This window comes from Rhipicephalus microplus, chromosome 3, assembly GCF_043290135.1.
Source record: "Rhipicephalus microplus isolate Deutch F79 chromosome 3, USDA_Rmic, whole genome shotgun sequence".
In the NCBI taxonomy this organism is placed as follows: Eukaryota; Metazoa; Arthropoda; class Arachnida; order Ixodida; family Ixodidae; genus Rhipicephalus; species Rhipicephalus microplus.
In genome coordinates, this window is record NC_134702.1 from 254,022,197 (window position 1) to 254,045,799 (window position 23,603).

Here is a 23,603-nt window from a genome sequence, read left to right on the forward strand (position 1 = left end):
AGCGAATCAGCATCAGATACCACTCCACGGGTTGTGTTCATAGATCTGTGTGGTGTTACAATGATCGAAGTGTCACCAAGAGTTGAAAGATTCTGTAGCTTCTCAAACTGTTCTTTTTCTCGAACTTCAAGGAGGAGGTCTCCGCTGGCTATTTTGGTAACTTTGTACCCGGCCCCAAGAATTTCTGTGAGACACCTGGCTACTACAAAGGGGGATACAGTTCTGGATTGCTTGCCACTTATCTCACTATGTATAACATGAAAATGGGGAAATGTTTCATTTGATCGATTGAAAAAGCCCAAGTCTTTGGTGCGTACGCGCTTTAAGGTAATACGATCACTTAACAAGGGAAATGCTCTATGCATGCCAGTTTAATTTTCTTCAGAAGCGTTGGCGGCCGCCCACCACGGAGCCGAACGAGGAAACGCTACAAGTTTGAGGATGCTAAAACCTGCAGACTCCAGCCGTACAACGCTACTATAACCTAATGCGCCTAGACCAAGGTAGGCTATTTGCACAGGGTTAACCCTAGCCGCCAGGAAGTTTGGAAGTAAACAGATGCGAGTAGAAGACAGGACAGATAAATAGTAAGAGATAAAGACGAAGATGTAGGGAGAGAGAGATAGGAAAAGGCGACTGCCGATTTCCCCTGGGTGGGTCAGCCCAGGGGTGCCCTCTACATAAAGCCGGGGCCAAAGGGATGTCTTGCCTCTGCCGGGGGGCCTTAAAGGTCCAAGCACCCAGCGTCAACTCAACCCCCAGGATCCCCTTTTCCCCGGACACGGCAAAGCCACGCACGGCTAGGCGTGGGAGGGAGCCGAAACTCCCCCGTTAGCTCGGGTCCGTGAAGCAAAGACGAGAGACAGAAAGAAAAAAAAGCTTCTAGTACGCTTCGGTTGGCTACCACATGTCAACGTGACACGTCGCTCTCTCTCGCGCCCCTTTTAAGTTACTCCTCCAAGAGAGAGTGGAAAGGAGGCCGCCGCTGCTGTGCCAGAAAGATAGTGACAGCCAAGGGAACCGGTGCGTGGTGTACTAGAAAGACACGTGCGCCCGTGTAACGCGCATTGTGCTTAGAGCTCAAGCAACTAAGGTGCAAGATGAGTGCGCCTATAAATACTGCTTTCGTCAGTTTACATCCTTCAGCTGTTCATGGTTTTAGCATGGCACTTAGTTTGCGAGTAGCAAAAAAAAGCAAGCGCTAGTTCTCGCAGGTTGTGAAGTTGACTTCTTTTGCACGTCTAATTGTAGTTGGCCCGACACCGCCACTATGAGAGGTTTTTTGACGCCTAGTGGTGTACAAACGAGTGGTGTACACTCGAACGAAAATGAGTTGTGTACGCAAGCGTGTACATAGTGTCTGAAAGGGTTAAATTGTGCCATTTAATGCATGAGCGACTTGTCTGATGGCATTGCGCCTACGGCAGTGAACCTTGACTACAGTTTTGCATTCCTGTTTCCTTTTCTAATAAAGGTGTTATTTTTTTTTTCAAGAAGCATATGACTTTGATAATTTGTTGCCGATCAACGTTCTGTTTGTTTTATTTTTGTGCAATATCTATTTGCGAAGCTATTTCTACTGACACGTCTTTTGTTTTTTTCTAAGGGTAACACCTGGGTCGTTCTAAGCCAAGCGTTCCAACCATTGCAGTGGTCATATCAGATGTGCTCGGTCATTTTACATCTAGCGTACCTGTCCAATTTTTGACCATCTCCGATTGTGCTAAAAACGTTTGTGCAGGTATATGTGATTGTGATAAATAGTTAGAGCCAGTATATTTTGCAAAAAACTTTTGTGCTGCCTAGACGGCACTTTGAACTTTCGGCACCCAAGAGAAAATGTGTCGCACTAGATAATCTATATAATAATGCTAGTTTGATCAATTGAAATAAAACGGTGTTTTCCTGGTGTCAAGGTGCTACTCTTTCAAGACTGATAGGTTGGTCATTTTATTTTTATCTTTATTTTTTGTTCTGGCGAAATATTCTATTACTGTAATATATATACGTTTTCTGTTTTATATGTGCCCATATTTTCAGAATATGGCAAAAACTGCTACATTTGCTGCAAAAGATTTTCATCTATCATCTTTTGATTTCTCAATACAGTGTATGTCTCGCACAAGGCAGTGCTGTAGATACATTCTCAGCATTTCACTTCTGAAGCCCAAGTATGTGATTGGCACAGTTTATGAAGCATGCATTTATTTTGTCATTCTCTTTTTGTTCCCAGATACAAGGGGCAGATGAACCCGACTAAAGGCTGTGGTAAAGGCAGAGTTGGCGGAATAGCTGGAAGGGTGTTCAGCCTTCTAAAAAGACTTTGAAGAATAATTGTGCAAGTAGTCACAAATACTTCCGTTGCATATTTCATACAGTACTACCCACGCCGAATGAGTGTGGCATGGAGATGTAGACTACGCAACAATTCATAGTGACACAATACACTTGTTCTGGTGGGTCATTAACAACAGTTCGTTGAGAGCCTACTGTCACCTTGTGAAGAAAATGCTACATTGATAGGCTTAATAATAGTTCTCATTGAAAAAGAGACGTTAAAACACTCATTACTGTCATCTAAAATTGAAGACTTGCCTTTATTTTGACGGTCAAAGGTTGTCAATCAGACAGTCAAGTTGTGTGTGGAGTTCCCGAAAAAAACGTTCATATGATGAAAGAGAACATCCATTTACAAATGACAGCTTTTAGTTATTTTGATGTAAAGGTTATCGATTCGATGGTTGGCATGTATTTTGAAATGACGGGAAACACACCAAACGGTAAAATTGTGCAGTCATTTGAAAGTAATGGCCGGTCATTTTCGGCGGCCAGAAGCTTCCACATGAAGCTTCTGGGCTATTTACCGTCATTATGACAATTGTTTTACTGTGTAGGCTAAACGACTACCGTAAAACATAGAATCAACACGGGCGACCCAAATCCGGTATACCGGTGGCCTAATCGATTTCTTTCACCAAACACCACGTAATCCAGAAGGAAGTCGGCAAGATGCTTGACTGGGACATCATTTAGCCTTCTTAAAGTGATTCGGCTTCGCCCGTTCTGCACGTCAAAAAGCGAGATAACAGCTGGCATTTCCCTGTCGACTACCGGAATCTCAACAAGGCAACCGACGAAATATAATTGGCAGATCTCACGTCTTGTGGGAATTGGTGATATGCGAAGAGCGAATAAGGAAAGTTGATATGTCACATTAAAGTCACCACAACGTTACGAGGCCGTAATGTTGTGCCGTACATCACTTCTATGCCTACATTGGCATGTGTGGACTTGTCATTGAGCTTCTTCATCCATTCATGCCATACGATACCGAATTTTGTATATGTAGAGCTAGCACAACGCCCGCGAGCGCGCTATGAGCGTATCATTTAGTCATGTTTTACATGACACTCATATCATGATTATCATGTTTGGACGCGTCATTTACTTTCGTCGTCTATTCACGTTGCGTGATACTGAACTCGAGTATGTGGAGCTAGGGAAAAGTCAAGAGCGCATCATGAGCATGGTATGTTTTCATGTTCTTACAAGACACTCGTGCCATGATTATCATGTTTCCACGGGTCTTGTACCTTCGGAATCCATTCACATCCTGTAATACCAAATATGGTATATCTGAAGCTATCAAAACGACCGTGAGCGCTTTTGTTGACAGCTCACGTTCTAAATGGAAAGCCTGCTAAATGAAGTCAATGCTAGTGATGAAACGATCCAACAAAATTAACGCCTGTAGCATGCACCTGATGTACCTATATGTTACGTGTACAAGCTCTAGCAACGTCTGAAAACGGGAAAGTGTGGCGGTACCATTGTTCTCACGGAACCAAACAAAGTGGCGCGCACTCGCCTTGTAGTAAACGGATTATGCCATGCCAAGGCATGCAGTTTAAACCATAGCGCAATCTTTGTTCCGCTTAGAACCACAGCGCTGGCTTAATTTTTGTGGCTATCGTTGGGGCTGATGCGTAAGCTTAACGTTGAGGTTGCGCCGAGCATCATTAAATTTCCTGCCAGGAAGCATACTGCTGTCGGAATCACCCTTGCCACCCACACTAAAACAAAACTATCTTACTTTGCAGTTGCGGAACGCCTGAGAAGAGCAATCTGAGAAGCTATAATCATTAATAATGAAGTGGGCGTTAGTACTGCAAATGCAATCTTTGACAAGGTACCTAAATATCTAATATTGTGATCAGGGATAACAGAGGTCCTTTGCACATGCAGTCATTGGCTTGTGTGTACGTGTACGGTCATATGTTTATTGTAAGAAAACTCGATCCAATTCAATCGTGGTTGCGTGTTTCTCGTCCTCATGCTTTTCCCATTTGCGCTGATAAAAATTAATAACGCTCTCCTCCCTTCAGCCGAACAGCTGTGTTAATCCAGAAGCTAGATTGACACTCTACTAACATGAAATTTGTGAAAACCCCACCTGTTTTCGAGGTAAAAGTCAATAAAATAATTTGGAGAGTTTACGACGCCTGCTTGTGTCATGGAGTTGCCATCACTTGCGATTTCCGTTAGGTAGCCGTCCACCTCTAGGATATCTCGCAGCTGAGGAATCTGAAAAGAAGTGAAGAAATTTATAGCGAAGGCAATAAACGTTACGGCATGACTTGGGAAGTAAAAACAGCGCAATCCTATGGAAAAGGACAGAGGAAGAGACGACACCGCGCTGAACTCGCAACTAAACTTTAATGAAAGACACGCACATATATCAAGCATTTAATCCGGTCACGTGGACAACCAAAGGCATCTGCGCATCAAAGCAAACAAGGTATGAAACAAGCCTAATCATACTATTAATCTACACGTGTGTAACAACCACGAAAAACACAAAAAACGTGCCTTCTTACTTGTCAAATACTTACGGAACGGTCTCCAACAAACTAAAAATCACTTTAACGTGGCAGCGCTGAACCCAGGTACCGAACTTCTTTTTCACCAAGGGCCACAGACGGCTTGCTTACACACCTTTCTCGCTCCTTTTCAATGAAAAAAGCCTCCATCACTTCCCTGGTGCACTTATTTCAATGTCCAAACAAACAAGTGGCTTTATCTGCCAAAGGTTGGCAGCCACATTCCCTAAAATGAGCTGGCAGAAGCAACCCACCGGCGGCCGTTAATGAGGTTAAGTGTCCTTTTAGTCTCACGTTGATGCACCACCCGGTTTGTCCTTTGTAAACCTCGCCGCATGAAAATAGCAACATATATGCAACACACGATGTACACTGAAGATATATATTTTTTCTCTGCTCTGGACAGTACATACAGGTCTTTCGTTGACCCGAACTTCTTCTATGCACGCGGGAGCAAATGGAGGACAACTTCTTGGCAGCGGACATCACCACGCGTACCCCATACCTACTGGCTACAATTTTCAAGCATTGTGAAAACTTGTACACGTAGGGTACCACAACCGGTTTCTTTTTATTGCGCACGTGCTCTGTTCTCCTGTGCGTATCGCTTACGCCTTTGACCCACTTGGTTAGCTTTTGACAACTCCTCAAGATTTCCGTATCAGGGTAGCCCGCCAACTTCAGCCTCTCAACTTGGCTCATGAAGCTTTCTTTCAACGCATGCGTGCACGTTTTCAGTAGCGCACTCCACAGCGCAGCATAAATAATGCCGGACTTAACTATCTTAGAATGGCTTGAGGTGAATGGCAAGATACCCTTTACGGATCGGGGCTTCTACCGCCAACACGAATATTCTTCGTGAAACCGCATTCTAATATCAAGAAACTGAAGCTCTTCTTTTTCAGGCAGCTCATAGGAGCACTCGAGCCCTTGGCCAGAATACTTAAAAAAGTTTAACATGTCAGCTCTCATGCTATACTCACTGTCGGTTTTCATCACAATAAGGAAATCATCACCATACCGAAAATTGCGGCAGGACATATTCATCAATATTGTCACGAACAAAACAAGACCTGCAGCCAGGAGTTCACTTGAACCAGAGCAACGAAGACGTTCTCTTCCTCTTCGTGCCCAAAAACGCGTATGAGCCACAGTGGCTCCTTCATGAATGGTGGCATTACCCCCTCTCCCAAGAAGCATCGTCTCGATGCTGTACATGAAGGCAAAAAAAGAAAAGAAAATTAGATGAAAATTAGCATGCGAGCAAAATGAATGGCGTAAGGCGGAATGACGTAGTCGGTTGTGGGGACAAAAGTTAAATGAGAAATAAGAAAAATAGGAAAAATGTAAGGAAAAGACAAAACAAAAAGAAAGACGCGAAGTTACCAATAAAGTCAGTCACTCACTGGCGATTCACAGCGCGAAAAGTATGGTTTGAGACGTGAAACGTGAATGACTTCAGTTTGCGGGGTAAAACGGGAACGTCTCGAATTGCCTTGTGGTAGAACCTCGTAAGTGACGTCGCTGAGACGTCGCACAACCTTGTAGGGCCGAAGTCGCGGCGAAGAAGCTTTTCGTAACGTCCACGCTGTCGGATAGGGGTCCACACCCAGACTTCATCACCTGGCTTAAAAATAACTTCATGGTGGCGAAGATTGTAGCGGCGCGCGTCTGCGGTTTGGTGACGTTGAATACGGTGACGAGCAAGTTGACGGGCCTCTTCTGCGCACTGCGCGAATTTGGCGGCATCCGTGTGGTATATTCCTAAGTTGTCGGGCAGGAGCATGGCGTCGAGCATCGTCGTGACGTCGTGACCGTGGACTAAGCGAAAAGGTGTGAAACCGGTACTTTCTTGAACAGCAGTGTTATACGCAAAAGTTACGTAGGGAAGTATGGTGTCCCAGTTCTTGTGATCGATGTCCACATACATTGACAGCATGTCTGCAGTTGTCTTATTGAGTTGTTCAGTCAGCCCATTTGTTTGCGGGTGGTAAGCCGTTGTTTTACGATGTTCCGTGCCACTTAATCGCAAGACTTCCTGCAGCATCTCTGCGGTGAAAGCTGTCCCACGATCAGTTATGACGACATCTGGAGCACCGTGACGTAAGACGATGCTGTTAACAAAAAATTGAGCGACATCTGCTGCGGTGGCTTTTGGAAGTGCCTTGGTTTCACAGTAGCGTGTTAAGTAGTCTGTAGCGACGACAATCCACTGGTTTCCAGACGAAGACGCGGGGAATGACCCCAGCAAGTCCATGCCAATCTGATGAAAGGGCGCCTTTGGTGGGCCGATTGGGTGCAGTAGTCCCGCTGGTCGTAAAGGTGGAATCTTACGTCGCTGACAGTCGCGACATGTGCGAACGTAGTGCTTCACAGTCTTCGCGAGACGTGGCCAGTAGTAGGAGCGTTGAATCCGTTGCAGCGTGCGCGTATAGCCGAGGTGTCCGCATGATGGCTCATCGTGACACGCACGTAAAATGTCACCACGAAGCGTAGTTGGCACAACAAGCAGATACATAGCTTGTGTAGAATGAAAGTTCTTTTTTATAAAGCACTCTATCACGGAAACAAAAGGAAGATAGTGAGCGCGCAAAGCTTCGAGGAAGGTGGGAATTGCGTCCTTCCAGGTAGTCAATGAGCGGGAGGAGCTCCGAGTCATGACGCTGTTGCTCAGCTAAGCTGGTCGCTGATACGGCAGAAAGAAAAGTGTCGTCGTCTTCAATGTCAGTGTTGGCATTTTCGACCGGTGCACGTGAGAGACAGTCGGCGTCGGTGTGTTTCCGCCCAGATTTGTGGACGATGGTGACATCGAAATCTTGTAGCCGAAGGCTTCATCGTGCTAGACGACCTGAGGGATCTTTGAGATTCGCGAGCCAACAAAGGGAATGGTGGTCGCTAACTACCCTGAATGGGCGGCCATACAAGTATGGGCGGAAATTTGTTATGGCCCAGACAACAGCGAGGCATTCCTTTTTGGTTGCAGAATAGTTTTTCTCCGCTGGGAATAACGTTCTGCTCGCATAAGCGATCACGCGCTCTACGCCATTTTGCCACTGAACTAATGCCGCTCCTAGTCCAACGTTGCTGGCGTCAGTGTGTAATTCCGTGTCAGCGCTTTCGTCAAAATTACCTAGTACAGGCGGAGCCTGGAGGAGGTTTCGGAGGGTGTCGAACGCATGGCACTGATCGGGACCCCAAACAAACGAGACACCGTCTTTTATAAGCTTGTTGAGGGGTTCAGCAATCTTCAAGAAGTTTTTGACAAAGCGCCTGTAATACGCACAGAGCCCCAGAAATCGGCGTAGGTCGCGCTTATTTGTGGGCACGGGAAAAGTGGCAACGGCGCGGGTTTTCTCGGATTCTGGGCGGATGCCAGCATGGCTCACAACGTGACCAAGGAGCTTCAGTTCTTCATATCCAAAATGACATTTGTCGGGTTTGGGAGACAACCCCGCTGTTCGAATTGCCTGAAGAACTGCATGAAGGCGTTGGACGTGTTGTTCAAACGTGTCTGCAAAGACCACGACGTCATCAAGGTAAACAAGACATGATTGCCATTCGAGCCCCGTGAGAACCGTATCCATCATTCTTTGAAAAGTAGCTGGCGCTGAGCATAGACCGAAAGGCAACACTTTAAACTCGTACAGACCGTCAGGAGTAATAAACGCCGTCTTTTCGCGGTCGCGCTCGTCCACTGCAATTTGCCAGTAGCCGCTACGCAAATCCATGGAGGAAAAATATTTAGCGTTGCGTATACGGTCCAACGAGTCATCTATCCGGGGTAGAGGATAAACGTCCTTTTTGGTGACCTTGTTCAGTTTACGGTAATCAACGCAAAAACGCAACGTACCATCCTTCTTCTTTACTAGCACAACTGGCGAAGCCCAGGGACTGGTCGATGGCTGAATGACGTCGTCCTGAAGCATCTGCTGGACTTGGTCACGTATAGCATCTTGCTCTTTTTGCGACAACCTATAGGCATGTTGTCGGATGGGTCTCTCAGTAGGTTCCGTGACGATACGATGTTGAGCAAGTGGTGTCTGTTTAACCTTTGACGTAGTGGCAAAGCAGTCTTGAAATGAGCCGAGTATACGCAAAAGGCTTTCTCGTTGAGCCGAAGGTAGTCTCTCGTTTACGTCGAGAGTGCTCACGAAGGCCTCGTCAGGGTGGCCATTCGATGAAAATGAAGCTAACGTAGATGGACCATCGGCATCGGCAAGTTCTTCACAATATGCAATGGCAGTGTGTCTCGTTAGGTGGCGATATTCGTCGCTGAAGTTCGTGACCAGCAGGTGAGCATTCCTATTGCTAGGCTGAATGATTCCTCGGGCAACACAGATTTGTTGTGAAATAAGGAGAGACAAATTGGCCTCTGCAATTACCGCGTCAGACAAGTCCTGTCCTAATTCTACTTTGACAAAGAGACTGCTTCGAGGTGGGAGAGTCAGAGAATCGTCGGTAACACGGAGCGCTTTTTTCCGGAATTGCGTACTGTCAGTTGCAGCGCAAAAAGGATCCTCGAACGACACAAGTAATTCACGGAGGTCGATGACGGCGCCGTATTCACGAAGGAAGTCCATTCCTAGAATGACTGGGCGAGAGCACACGCGCAATACGAGGAAAGAGCCCGCAAATGTCGACGTACGTATTCGAATGCGTGCCGTGCACATACCAGTAGGCGTCACCAGATGGCCACCTGCCGTGCGCAACTGAGGTCCTTGCCGAGGCGTGGTAACCTTCCTCAGTTCAGATGGCAGTGTTGCGCTCATTACGGAATAGTCGGCACCGGTGTCGACGAGGGCGTTAACAGCATGATTGTCGACGAAGACGGCAATTTCGGCAGAAACAAATTTTTTGCTGTCGGAGAACACTGCAAAACCGGAATCGCCCTCGTCTGGTCGTTGCGTCGAAGGAGGGTCTTTTACAGTTCGCCGGGCCGCGACTTCACCCCCAGAAGTCGCCGTTCCTAGTTTCCCCTGCGGGGACTTGGTGACCGGCTCCTGAAAGGAGCGGAAGACGATGAGGGCAAACTGGGTGACGTAGACCGGCGAGGCGATGGTGATCTCGACTGGTGGGGCCGAATAGTCGAAGGAGTACGTTGGCCCGTGAGATAGGCTTCAATTTCGTGGGGGCGCTCACCGTAGCGCGGGCATCGAGCATCAGGGTGGAAGCCGCGGAGACCTAGTTGCCGGTATTGACAGTTCCGGTATACGTGACCAGCTTCGCCACAGTGATGGCAGAGCGGACAGTTATCCGAGGTGCGCCACGTGCTTGCCTTGCTACCACTTTGTCTTGAGATAGACGGCGGATATGTGGCTGGGCTCGAAAACCTTGAGCCGAGAGGTGGGCTTGAAGCAGTGTCGTGAAATGGCTGCATAGCCTGGTACTTTGGCCGCATAGCAGTATCTGTAGCCAGTGGCGCAGGGGATCGCAATGCCGCTGCGTATGTCAGGACTGGGGCCTCGGGAATCGGCGGTGCGATTGGGGCTAGGGGTGTGACGGCCTGCCGGACTTCTTGTCTGATTACATCCGCGAGGGCTGACACAGGTGGATGGGATCCCACTGCCCGCAGCTGTCGCAATTCGTCCCGAACGATACTTCGAATGAAGTCTGCGAGGGTCTGTCTCTCGCTGTCAGAGCCGATAGGGCATGTGGTGGCAGGGATCTGGCGTTCGTATTGTGACGACCGCTGCTGCAGCGTACGTTCCATCGTAGCTGCCTCACTGATGAACTGGGCGACTGTCGTCGGTGGATTGCCCACGAGCCCAGCGAAAAGCTGTTGTTTTACTCCGGGCATCAAATGGCGCACCTTCTTTTCCTCAGGCATGGCAGGGTCCGCGCGCTTGAAGAGTCGAAGCATGTCCTCGACAAACATGGATACACGTTTGTTCGGCCGTTGGTTTCTGCTGGATATGGCTTGTTCGGCCCTCTCCTTCCTTTCGGTGTTGCGATAGGTATCCTGGAGCTGTCGGCTGAACTCTTCCCATGTTGCAAAGAAGCCCTCGTGGTTCTCGTACCACGTCTTCGCAGAATCCTCCAAGTAGAAATAAACTCGGCGCAGCTTGCGAACATCGTCCCATTCGTTGATACTGGCAACCCGATCAAAGTGGTCTAGCCAGTCATCAACATCCTCGAAGATGTCTCCATGGAACGGCTTTGGTGTCTGTGGCACGTGAAAAACATGGGCGAGAAGAGAATCATGGCTATCGCTGGTTTGGACCGCCTGGCTTGTCATCGCAGTTGCCATCTTTCTGGGTGTCGATGCCAAGGGACCAAATTCAGGGGGTAATCCACGCAGGCGGCGGCTGATTCTTGCTCTGGGAGATGTAGCTGTCTCCACGATGGCCGACACAGCCGAAGTACATGTACCCAGCGTCTCCACCAGTAATGTCACGAACAAAACAAGACCTGCAGCCAGGAGTTCACTTGAACCAGAGCAACTAAGATGTTCTCTTCCTCTTCGTGCCCAAAAACGCGTTTGAGCCACAGTGGCTCGTTCATCAATGGTGGCAATATATTGGCAACAAACCTGTCGACTTGGCCCAGGAAAATATTACTTAGAACTGGTGCCACCCTAGCTCCGATGCAAACACCAGATTTCTTGACATAAAAGCCCCTTTTCCACTCCACACAAATTGACCACAAGTAAAACGTCAGCAATTCCAGAAAGCTTTCCAAGGAGACATTACAACTGTTACGAAATTAACTTCATTATTGTCCTCACCCACACATGACTTAACACTCTGCAGAAGTTCAACATGCGGTAAGGAGTAAAACATCCTGAATGTCGATGCTGAAAGCGGAACAAGAACCCGGGTTATTAGTTTTGAGAAAATCTACTACACCTTCAGAGTTGTTTACTACAAAAGGGTCGACTACAATGAGGGCTTCCAGGTGCATCTGCATGTAACACGACGTCTCAGACAGCCAAGCCCTTTTTTCCGATACAATGGCTCTGAACGGGGAATCAAGTTTATGGGTTTTCACTGAGAAATAAAACTTGCAATTTTAATTCTTTTGCCTTTTTTTCTTTACTGACAAGACCGGACAGATTCCTATCTAGCAGCATAGCAATAGCCTGCTGTTTCACCTTCCCTGTTTTAACGTCCACTTTTTTGAAATTCTTGAATACGGCTGTCTCAGATTTTTCATTGTAGACGCCCTCATTCATGACCACAAACATTCCTTTCTTATCTGACAAACAAACCCTCACCCCATTCTCCTGTAAAAATTCGACGACCACCTTGTCAGGGGAGAGCCTTCGCTTAGCCAACAACGTTTCAGTGCATACATCTATACAATCAGACACGCACACTATCTGCTCTCTTTCAGGCACATACCGAGAAATGTTCCTTGAAAAAGCTACATTTTCCGCCGGTGGAACATTCAGTTCAAACGCGAACTTCGGTCTCAGTTTTAAAACTTTGTTAACGTCCTCCGGGATAAAACAATCACCAAGAAGACGCACTTCACCTTGGGTCAGTCCTTTCTTATTCCTGGTTGGAAGTGTCGGTCGCACCTTGCCCCAAAGGAACTCGGGGATTCCCTTGGTCGTCTTCCTCCATTCTTTCAGGCGACGCTGTTGCCTGTATGTTGGCTCAGTAACGCAGGCCGTCACCAAACAGTCTTGGAAAAAACTACCTTGCCTCCACCACTCAGAGCGCAAAATGCGGCACATCCTTCTGGCGCGTCCCACCGAAGGTTTGATAAACCCACACATCCCTTGAAGTTCAGAAGGACAGAAGCCCTGTTTTATATACCAAGAGCATACCCTTGCTCTGCACACACACACGGCTGTGGTAGAAGCATCAGAGGCCGGGTCATAGTGAAGAACGTTGGGATAGAGAGAAGTGCTCGATGTACACGAAATAAATTGCAATAATAGTGAAAGTTGGGCTAGTTGGTGGTTCATACTTGGGAAGTAAAAACAGCGCAAAGATATAGACAAGGACAGAGGAAGAGACGACACCGTGCTGAACTCGCAACTAAACTTTATTGAAAGATACACGCACATATATCAAGCATTTGATCCGGTCACGTGGACAACCAAAGGCGTCTGCGCATCAAAGCAAACCAAACAAGGTATGAAATAAGCCTAATCATATTTTTAATGAACACGTGTGTAACAACCACGAAAAAACACAAAAAACGTGCTTTCCTACTTGCCAAAAACTTACGGAACAAAAAGAAGTTCGGTACCTGAGTTCAGCGCTGCCACGTTAAACTGATTGCTGGTTTTTTGGGGACCGTTCCGCAAGTTTTGCAAGTAGCAAGGCACGTTTTTAGTGTTTTTTCGTGGTTGTTACACACGTGTTGACTATCAAAATGATTAGGCTTATTTCATACCTTGTTTGCTTTGATGCACAGACGCCTTTGGTTTGCCACGTGACCGGATCCAGTGCTTGATATATGTGCGTGTATCTTTCAATAAAGTTTAGTTGCGAGTTCAGCGCGTTGTCGTCTCTTCCTCTGTCCTTGTCTTTATTTTTGCGCTGTTTTTACTTGCTAAGTATGAACCACCAACTAGTCCAACTTTCGCTATTATTACGACACAAGTCGTCCTTGGCAAAATCTTATTGTAAGCTCTCAACAACAATAAAATTGATAGTAAACCATTAAACAACATGACTACGTAAGAGGCATACTGTCATGGCTAAAAGAGGGGCACCAAACGCGTGCTGAATGCAGAGGCGCTACGGAGGTGCACGAGGAAAGGAGAGTCACCCGAGTACACACGCACAAGTCACGTAGACGCAATAGATTGATCGGAGAAAAGCTCGTGACACGTGACCGGGCCGAAGAGAAATATCCCAGAAGATGAGCTGGCACTGTGCGTTGGGACGCCGAGCTGCGAGTACGTCATGAACGAGTGTAGCTACCGCGATGGGTGTTATGACCAGCATGACCACCTTGTTCCGAGCATGTCGGCGTGAGAGGTCCGGGGAGTGGCCGTCGACCTTGGAGGTTCCGAGTGAGGCAGGGCCAGACTTGCCACACCCTTGGCCAGCAGTTCGTGGCCGAGTTGCACCTCTCCCGTTTCACGGCAGGACGGCGACATCCCACACCAGTCAGCAGAGTGGATATGCCATCAAGATAGCCCATGGCAAAGTTTTGCCCATGCGAGCGAGGCCGAAGAAGACGATGGAGTCCGGGACAAGTGGCTTCTTCGGCGAGACCAAACGACGGCGACAGCAAAGAGGTTAAGGAGGAGGTCAATGACACACGCCACAAACCTCGACACGGCATCGGTGAGAAGCCGACGTGAACAGTAAGAGCGTTAGATTGTGGTGATGCCATACTGGATTAGGAACCGTAGCTTGGGCTAAAAACGGATTGAAACTTCTTTGCAGGCTACTTTGCTTGTATCGGATCAAATTTTGTGTCCACGAGTGTTTGTTTTGTTTTAGAGCTGCGAACCACGTAAGTGTTCCTCATGTATTTGTCAGGTGCACCCAATTGCTGCATGAAAAGAGACCAACGCAGGAATTTCCCCTACACAGTGCTATTGGAGCAAGTTATTCAAAATATGCTCAGTGTGCTGTGTAGTCATTCAAACTGTGGTATACGGACATTCTCCTATATGAAGCTCACTTCAATATAGTAAATGTGACAAAGAACAAATAATCTTTCCGTTGTTATATGTTCCAGCCTATGTTTGCAATCACTGTATTCTCTATTATATTTACAGCGATATGTACAAGTCTCATAATCGTCAAGTACTGCATATACCAGAATAATGAATACCTTATTTTTTTTCTAAATGAACCAACGCGCATTCATGTGCGTGTATTTGACTACAGGAGCTAAAGAAATGCAGCTCCTGCTTACAAAATACCCGCTACTTTCGTTTATGATGGGAACATTCACGATTGCACGTGTGAAAGTGCCGTAAAAAAAATAGTACCCACCATCCCAATCCGGTGCTACTTAAGGTGGTTTTGATCCTCTAGAAAAACGGCTATAACGACGCGCCCCCTGCATGCTGTCACGACTTCATTTTTTCGTAAAGGGTATCAACCAGTACATTCCGTAAAATCTATGCATCACCTCAGCGGAGGTCACAGTATGTGTCATTAACTAGCAGACCTCATTCTTCAACCACCAATGGCCTAAATTACGGTGCCCTCCAAGAATATTTACACAGAAACTTTTGGAGCCCTTAAAGACTTAACCTTTGGGAAACACTTGTGCTCAACACTGTAGATGCAATTAGGATTGAATTTGACAATATATATCTCAAGAATGCTAAAAATTACCATATCAGTATATGAATGGCATTTTGGAAGATCATTTGGCCAATATAGAAACATCCTTTGTGATAGCAACTGACGCTTCTGTTTATGACGAGAAGGCTATTGTGGGAATCGTATCATTCTCTCTAGATTGGGCTTTCTCAATTCGATTACCCGACTTTACACCTATTTACCAAGCTGAACTACTGGCAATAGTCCTAGCATTGCGTAAAGTGCTGCAAAATCTATCAACGGTGATTATTCTAACAGACTGCTTCTCGGTCTGTACTTCCTTAAACTCACCAACTTTTTCGCGTACCTTAGAATCTTTCTACTCGCTCATTCCTACACTTGTGCGACTCGTCCGACTAGTTTGGCTACGAGGCCATAGAGGTTTAGCTCTGAATGAGCATGCAGATGCACTAGCTGTATCTTCCCTTAATTGTCCTGTTTTACCTATTTTGCCTACCTCGGAATATATCGCAGCAACACGCTTTGACAAACGCTCAACAACCAATATTATTAAAAAATCTCCTTTGTTTGTATCAGACTACCCACAGCTAAAGTTACCTTGGAAGAACAAGAACAAGTGGTGTTCATCAAGAAAGGAAGAAATAGTGATTACCAGGCTGCGTTGTCGAGTCCCCTCATTGTACTTTTACCTTCACAGGTCGGGTCTGGCAAAGTCGCTTTTGTGTCTTTATTGTAATGAGAGGGAATCTTTGGAGCACTTCTTTTTGTCATGCCAAAAATTCAAAGCTCAATGGAAAAATCTACTAGAAGAACCCCTACGAAAGTTGGGCTTAAACTTGACACTTCCAGTGATTCTTTCATTTGGCGCAGTCGCATTTGATTTCAGCCACAGGTGTATTTTTACCGCTGTTACAAATTTCTTACGAGAATCTAAAAGAATGGAATGCTAAAAATAGGTAACTTCAGTTGTTTTATGTATATTTTGTGTGCGTTTATTATGTTTTCTTTTCAAGGTATTTTTGTTTAGAAATTTAACACCTTTTTATTATTACCTATATTACCTAACTCATCCAACCCTCTCTTTCAAGAATTGAATTAATTTAAAAAGCAAGGCACCGCCCCATTCATGGCCTATCTCCCTAGGTGGTTTGCCCAAGGGGCTGAGGAACCAACCAAGCAACCAACCAACCGGTCTCGAAAGGCAAAGCGAAAAAAAAAAACAGCACGCTAAAATCAGTCGGCGTTCATAAAGGTGCCACCGTAATGAGGTGATCGTGAACTGATATTTCCACGGAATGGCGACGAATTTAATCGGTGCTACTGCTCACTGCAGTATGCGCGTAAATAAAGGGGTTCCTTCTTACAGTCGGGATGTAGGCCTAGTCAGGGAACAGTTTCGTCTGTTTCCTTTTGCCTCATCTCGGTGGCATGTAACTGTTGTGTACACATGCCAGAATAAAGTATTATTACTATTATTAGTCGGACAGTGGTTCCAAGTGATGTTTTTTTGACTGTACCGTGCAATATCTCGGCCACAGCAGCAGTATTTCGGAGGGTGCGTAAACGTTTAAGGACACAAGATTGTCAAAGTTATTCCCGAGTCTTCAGCTATGGCTTGCGTCTCAATCAGTTGGCAGTTTTGTCTTCTCAGCAACATAGTTAAAATTTCATGATGCAACTATCGACAAGACTGGTGCCGCGTGCGAACGAAGTCGAAGCTGCCGCAGTGTGCAGACTACGACACGATATAGCAGTAATATAACAAGACTCTTTCGGGTTTATAAATGCTCCTTCGATACCTCAATCTTCCTAATTTTTTATTTGTTCAGCAACCGAGCTTTGAAAACTGCAGGCAGTTTCCTCAGCGATGACGGCTTCGTCGTCGTTTGTTGATACCTGCATTTGGACCATGTGTTGCAGCTTTGACCTTTCGTTTTGTTTTAAAGCAGTACAAACAAATCCATTAGAAAGCTTTTCGTGGACGTGTCAGCAATTACGTAAGCATGCGCATATCACGGGATAGAATTCAGGCAGCGGCGGCTGCATTTTCGGCGGAGGCGCAAATACTGAGGTGCGTGTACCTTGATTTAGGTGCACTATAAAGCACCCCAAGTGGTCGAATTTCCGGAGCACTCCTCTACGGCGTATCGTGGTTTTGGGACATTAAACCCCAGCTATTACTAATATCAAAGCACAAAAGTGCATGAAAGGCAAAGCGTGAGGTGACCGCTAATGCTAAGGTGGCGCAATCTCGCGGCTGTCGATACCAACTGCGTCAGCCACGGCTCCTCCCTGAACACACTACCCCATATTCTAACACACTATGCCGGCAGGTACTTTCGGGATCCCCGATGTGTGCGCCCCCTTGAAAGGTGGATGCACTTTTTGAAGGAGTGAGTGCCGCCTTCCGATCCGCGGCCGCCATTCAGCTCCTCCAGCTAGTTGCGGCTGGTTGAGTGAGACACGTGCGAAGCGTTTTATAAGGAAAATACCAGGTTGTTGCGTGCTACAGTGCACAAACCACTTGCGAAATGGCTACAGCATGTTCCGATTCCCGAAATATCCGAAACGGCGATTCTCGTGGCTTGTAAAGGTGAAGCGCGAGAAGTGGAAACCCACGGAACCTGATGTTATTGTCTTTTTAAGCCAGTTGCAGAAGTGCGCATATCACTGTTGGGAAATTTGATTGCGATCAGGCTCAATTGCGATCACCAGTAAAGCGAGTGCAATACACGTTCATTTGCATGCTGCGTACATGCGTATTTAATTCATTCATGCATTTTGAATAGCACAGAATGTGTAGTTCTTAATCGCTTCTTGTACACAAGCTGCAATTGCGTGAAGATGTGCGCCTACGTTGTGCGCTTGTTGCTGCCGGCACCTTCAACTATTTCTTTTAGGGGTGAAGTCTCTTAGGCCGTGGGTAGTATATCTCGTGTCGACGTAGTCGTCGTAGTCGTAGCTAGTTGAATTGCATTGCATGTCAATAAAGACGGTGTCGCAGCATATCTACGGAGTGAATGATGATGAGTGGTGCGAAGCGACCATCAGTTCTTCCGTGCTTCCGTGCGTCCATCTGTGCGTTCTTCCGTCCCTGCACTCGTACATGCGTCCGTCCACTCATTCATCCATCCGTCCATTCGTGCATCTGTGCGTCCGTCTATTCTTCCGTCCATGGGTTCGCCCGTGCGTGTGTCCATCCGTGTGCCCGTTCCCAACGCCTACGACATAAAATGCCCTTTTAAGCTTGCATGCGGCTACCAGTTTTTGCACGTGCCGGTGAACTCTGCTAATGAAAAGGGGTGATTCGCAGTACCTGGTGGACATGATTTCCCAAGGAAAAAAACAGTGTCGTGGAGACGCATGAAAGGGACTTGTGGACGAGTAAATTCTTTTCAATGAAGCGTTGACTTCAAGACTGTGCAGAAGTTTGCACCAAATAGGTGGATATCTTGTGTAAGGAATGGTAACAAAACGGACACTGCAGAGTGCAGGGCTGCAATGAAGGGCTCGGCGAGCCATGAACATGCATATTTAGCTGCACTGAAGGATATATGTTCAGGATGGTGAGAACTTGTGTTGTCTGATCAGTTAGGTTATGAGCTCTTTCATATGTTGTGAAGAGAACTTTGAAAGAATCACATCCTGGACAGACAACTTGTTCACCCTGAAGTCCCTTCCAAAAGCGGTAACTGAATATCTGATCAGAAGGGTGAAGTGCAGCGTTAGGGCTTGCCAGCAACACGGGCTTCTCTGCAAAATATAGTGATATCAAGTCATGCATAAGTAAAGCTGCTCATTCACCTGCGCCAGCTCGAAAGAACAAAAACCATATTGCAAGATGTTTCAGCGCGCGAAGAAAGGAAAAAGGACAGGGTAGACAGAAAGATCACTGACTTCCAACTAACTTCATTTCACAGAGTGGCAAGAATATATACGTCTAAAGAAAGAAGATTACAGAGCATGAAGGTAAAAGGCAAGCCTAATCTACACATCAATAACAAAGCACGTGTGGCGGGTCCTCTAATGCCTCAAAGCCCAGCCAGGTAATCCCGTTCAGCCTGTGATAACGCAACCGATGAAGTGCTTACGCATTTATCTCTCAGCAAGTGTATTTTTTCTGCTTAGATAACTTCTCGGGTAAGCTGGTCCCTGTGCCTCGCTATATAAAGCACTGATCAAAGAAGAGAGTGCACCCACAATCTTGGCAATGAATGCCAAGATGCCCTTGTACCACGTTGTGAACATTTTTTCAGTGTTCTCGGAGGCGGTCATTTATCCACCTGCCGGTTTTGCCGACATAGATGTACCCACACGTCAGTGGAATGGAGTATACGACTCCCACTGCGCATGGGACGTAGCGTGTCCTGTGCGCGACAGAGCACGAGGCAGAATTCATGCGAGGTGTATTGACCCGTTTGCAAAGCCTCTGCAATTTTTCCGGTGCAGAAAAAAACCGCAAAAACGTTGGCGTCTCGAGCAATTTTTTTAGCCTGTGTGAGACATCGTGCACGTACGGTTGTACGACAGGCCGGTTTTTTCTAACATGGTCTCACTTATCCGTTTTGTCACCTCGCTTCACGACAGTGACAAGCTTTCCCGCCACTGAAATGAGAACGTGCGTGGGGTAACCAGCTTTGGTGAGACACTCCACTTGTAGAGCAAAGCTGCGGTGTACCATGTGGGGGCAGGACTTCTTTAAGGCGTTGGCAAGGCACATGATTGATTGATTTGTGGGGTTTAACGTCCCAAAACCACCATTGACATGGCAGAGGTTAGCAATGCCCCCACTTGACCAATTTGGAGTGAGCCGAGCTGAAAGGCAGAAGTGGCTTGCCGCTGCTTGGTTCATACATCCCGCAAACATGTCATGATTCTAGCAAAAGCTTTAAATCTAGAAACTTCAGGTTATCAGTGGGTGATTCATAGGTTAGAACTATTGGTTTCAGGCACTCTCGGAAAACAGTCAACACGTCAGAGGAAAATGTCTGAAAATTGTGGCTATCACATTTTAACAACACTAAATAATCATCAACAAACCGGCAAACTTTAAAAACTTTAAAACTTTAAAAAGTCTTCAAGCTTGTTTGACAAGACACGATCATGAAGTGCTAAAAATATGTCACTGAGAATGGGTGCCAAGCATGAACCAATACATACTCCACTTTTCTGTAAGTATTTTTTGGCTTCCCATGATACAAAAGTGACCTTCATATAGAAACTGAGTAATTCTAATAAGCTGCTGTTTTGAACTCCAGTACGCGTTTCGAACGCTGATGATTCGAAACTGTCTATGGATTCCTCTACACATTTAGGTAGTTGTTCATGCGGCAAAGAATAATACAAGTCCTTACTATCTACAGACATTGCCTGAAGTTCTGTGTTCGCCCAATAGTGTCAATAACAGTGTCAGTTTTTTACCAAAAAAGGGTCGTCCATTCTTACATTTTTTTAGCTTTTCCTGCAAGAAAAATGCTACCAACTTTTGCCAGGTCCCCCTTTCTGTTACAATGACTCGCAACGGGCAGTCAATTTTGTGAGTTTTGGCAGAAAAGAACAGGTCAAGGCTAAGCTTTTCGCAACTATCTATCGCCTTTGAAAGCTTCTGAAACGCCAGAGCCCCGGTAAGAGTTTTTGCACGCTTCATAAGCTTATTCAGACAAGTCTCATCCTTCTCGTTGAAAAGAGACTTCATTGTCTGTATACCTTTCACCTTAAACATTGAACGAGGAAGAACCGTAAAACCGCCTTCTTTGTCACCCGGCAGAAGTGACCAGGAATGTGCCCTTAGGTACACGACACTGCCTCCTGTATTGACAACTTTGTTTGAAGGCTTACATCTCGAGAGCACCTGCACGCCTTGGACAACACATCTATCACATTCAGTGTCAACACCATGACGGGCGACTTGCCTGACCAGAGTGACGAGCTCGTGCTGTGTTCTTGAAGGTCCACCGCATACTTTTTTCCGAGGTATAGGGTGTGCTTAAGGTTGTCGAGAAGAAAAGCATCCCTGAGAACATACACACGGCCCCTAGCCGCTGGAGACTTCCTTGGTGTTATGGCCCGCAGGTAACTGAGCGACTGACGCCACATGAACTCGACGTTTTGGTCTATGAAGTTTGAGAGTTCACGACACTTCTTTTGTTTACCCGCTGTGCGTTCGTTTCCTAGGATTCGTAGTTGCAGGGCCTGACGGTACAGGCGAGCCTGCCGAAGCTATTCTGAGCGTAGAATCTTGAATACTCTTGAACCATGGCCAACCGAGGGAGTGAGGCCAACAAACAACGCCTCGACTTCGGTAAGAAGTATCTTTAGCCGGATGCAGTACGCCAATGAGCCTGGGCGGCAAGCAGCCACAATGATCAAACTGACGAGAAGAGAAGGGCTTGTAGAACAGGGTATATACATGCCCGATGTACTAGAAATGAAACTCACAACAGTGAAAGCTTAAGCTACTTGGTGCGTAGTAATATTGCAAGATGTTTCAGCGCGCGAACAAAGGAAAAAGGACAGGGTAGACAGAAAAAGTGCTGACTTCCAACTAGCTTCATTTCAAAGAGTGGCAAGAATATATACATCTGAAAAAAGAAGACTACTGAGCATGAAGGTAAAATTCAAGCCTAATCTACACATCAGTACCAAAGCAGGTGTGACGGGTCCTCTATTGCCTCAAAGCCCAGCCAGGTAATCCCATTCAGCCTGTGATAAAGCGCAATAAAGCGCAATTTTCGCACAGACCACATGATAGCCAGACATTCTTGCTCAGTGATGCTATAATTCTGTTCCGCTGGGGACAGAGTACAGCTCGTGTAACCCACGACTGCTTCTTCCGAAACCTGGTCACGCTGCAGCAGGACAGCGCCGATTGCATGCCCTCTTGCGTCAGTGTGTGATATAGTGGGGGCTGTGGTTTCGTAATAGCGAAGAAATGGGCCTGACGTGAGGCATCGCTTCAGGGTCCGGAAAGCAGCTTCACAGTCATCGCTCCAAATAAATGATGCACTTGTGGTCAGGAGTTTTTGAAGAGGATCCGCGACAGTGGAAAAATCACGGACAAACCGGTGGAAGTAAGAGGCTAAGCCGAAGAAGCTGCGAAGGTCTTTTGGCGTGGTGCAGAACAGGAAAGTGCAGAACAGCGGCCACCTTGTCGGTATCAGGTTCGATGCCGAGCTTGCTGACATCGTGGCCTAAAACTTTGATGATGCTGCTCACAAACTAACACTTCTAGGTATTTACCTGGACACCGACTTTGTCCAGACATGTGAGCACCTCGTCTAGACATTCTAGTTGTTGCGATAAGCTGGATGAAAAGATGATGATGTCGCCCAGGTAACAACGACAGGTCTTCTATTTTAGGCCCCGCAGCACCGTATCGACCATTTGGCTGGAGCATTGCAGAGCCCAAGAGGCATCACATTGAGTTTCAAGAGGCCATAGGGCGTAGCAAATGCTGTGATATCTTTAACAGGCTCATGCATCGGGATCTCCCAAGAGCCATATCATAAGCCAAGGCTTGAAAGTATTCTGCACGCTATAAGGTGTCAAGGGCATTGTCAATCCGACGCATAGGATATGTAAAGGAAAACTACCGATCGGCGAAGAACTGAGACCGAACGCCATTTCTCGTTTTCAACTTCTTCTTCTTCTTTCTTGCAGTACTAGTCTGCACACGTTTATTCCATTTCTTGTCCAACATACTCCCGCCCCCCCGTAGCGTCGCTCAATTCCAGCCTGTACAATTTCTGTACCGGTTTTCTAAAAATCTTCCCGTCTTGAGCTTTCACTCGACAAGCTCGTATTATTCCATCTTCTCCAGGGTAAACGTTTGTGATACGCCCAAGAGGCCAAACTTCTCTGGAAATACCAGACTCTTCGATTATCACCATGTCATTTACTCGAAGGAAGTTGCTGGGATGAGCTGGGTATAGGTGAAGTGCCCGTAGTTCTAATAAATACTCTTTTTTTCATCGCATCCACATATAATCCATCATCTTCTGTCGGTATCTCAATTTTTTGCTGATGTCTCTTCGACCAGCTTGAGCATTGAAGGCATTATAGTCATTGTTAATGTGATCCGGAGGCGCTAACAATGAACGTCCAACAAGAAAATGCACTGGACATATCGGAGAGGGCTCTTAGGCGTCCGCATACGTGTAGGTCAGCGGTCTTGAATTAACAACCTCTTCTACCTCTAGTAGCATTGTTTCAGCTTGTTCGCTGCTGAGCTTGCTTTTTCCCATCACCTGCACAACAATGACTTGACAGTCCGAACAAGCCTCTCCCACCAACCGCCCCACCAAGGTGCACCTGGCACGATAAACTTTCACTCTATGCGGTAGTTCAGCAGAAAAGATGCAAATGGAGAGCTCTTCGTGACACTCCAGATGTTCCTGTGGTCCCGTGACGCTCTCTTGAAGGCGAGAGCGTTATCCGAGTACATTGTTGCGGGTACTCTTCTGCGAGCGAGAAACCTTCGGAACACTAAGAAGAAGGCGCCGGTCGAGATCACAATCGT

The 23,603-nt window shown here is 46.6% G+C and overlaps 1 protein-coding gene across 4 annotated transcripts in view; it reads right to left on the reverse strand.

Moving 5' to 3' along the window:
• LOC119159444 (uncharacterized) overlaps positions 1-23,603 on the reverse strand; it is a 633,480-nt gene that overhangs the window by 544,732 nt on the left and 65,145 nt on the right. For all 4 annotated transcript variants that reach the window (XR_012894521.1, XM_075890909.1, XM_075890908.1 and 1 more), the window contains one exon: positions 4,454-4,584. Coding sequence is in view for 3 of the 4 variants with exons in the window: in XM_075890909.1 (XP_075747024.1) it covers positions 4,454-4,584 (131 nt within the window). In the remaining variant the exon portion in view is untranslated. The remainder of the gene's footprint in view (positions 1-4,453; positions 4,585-23,603) is intronic.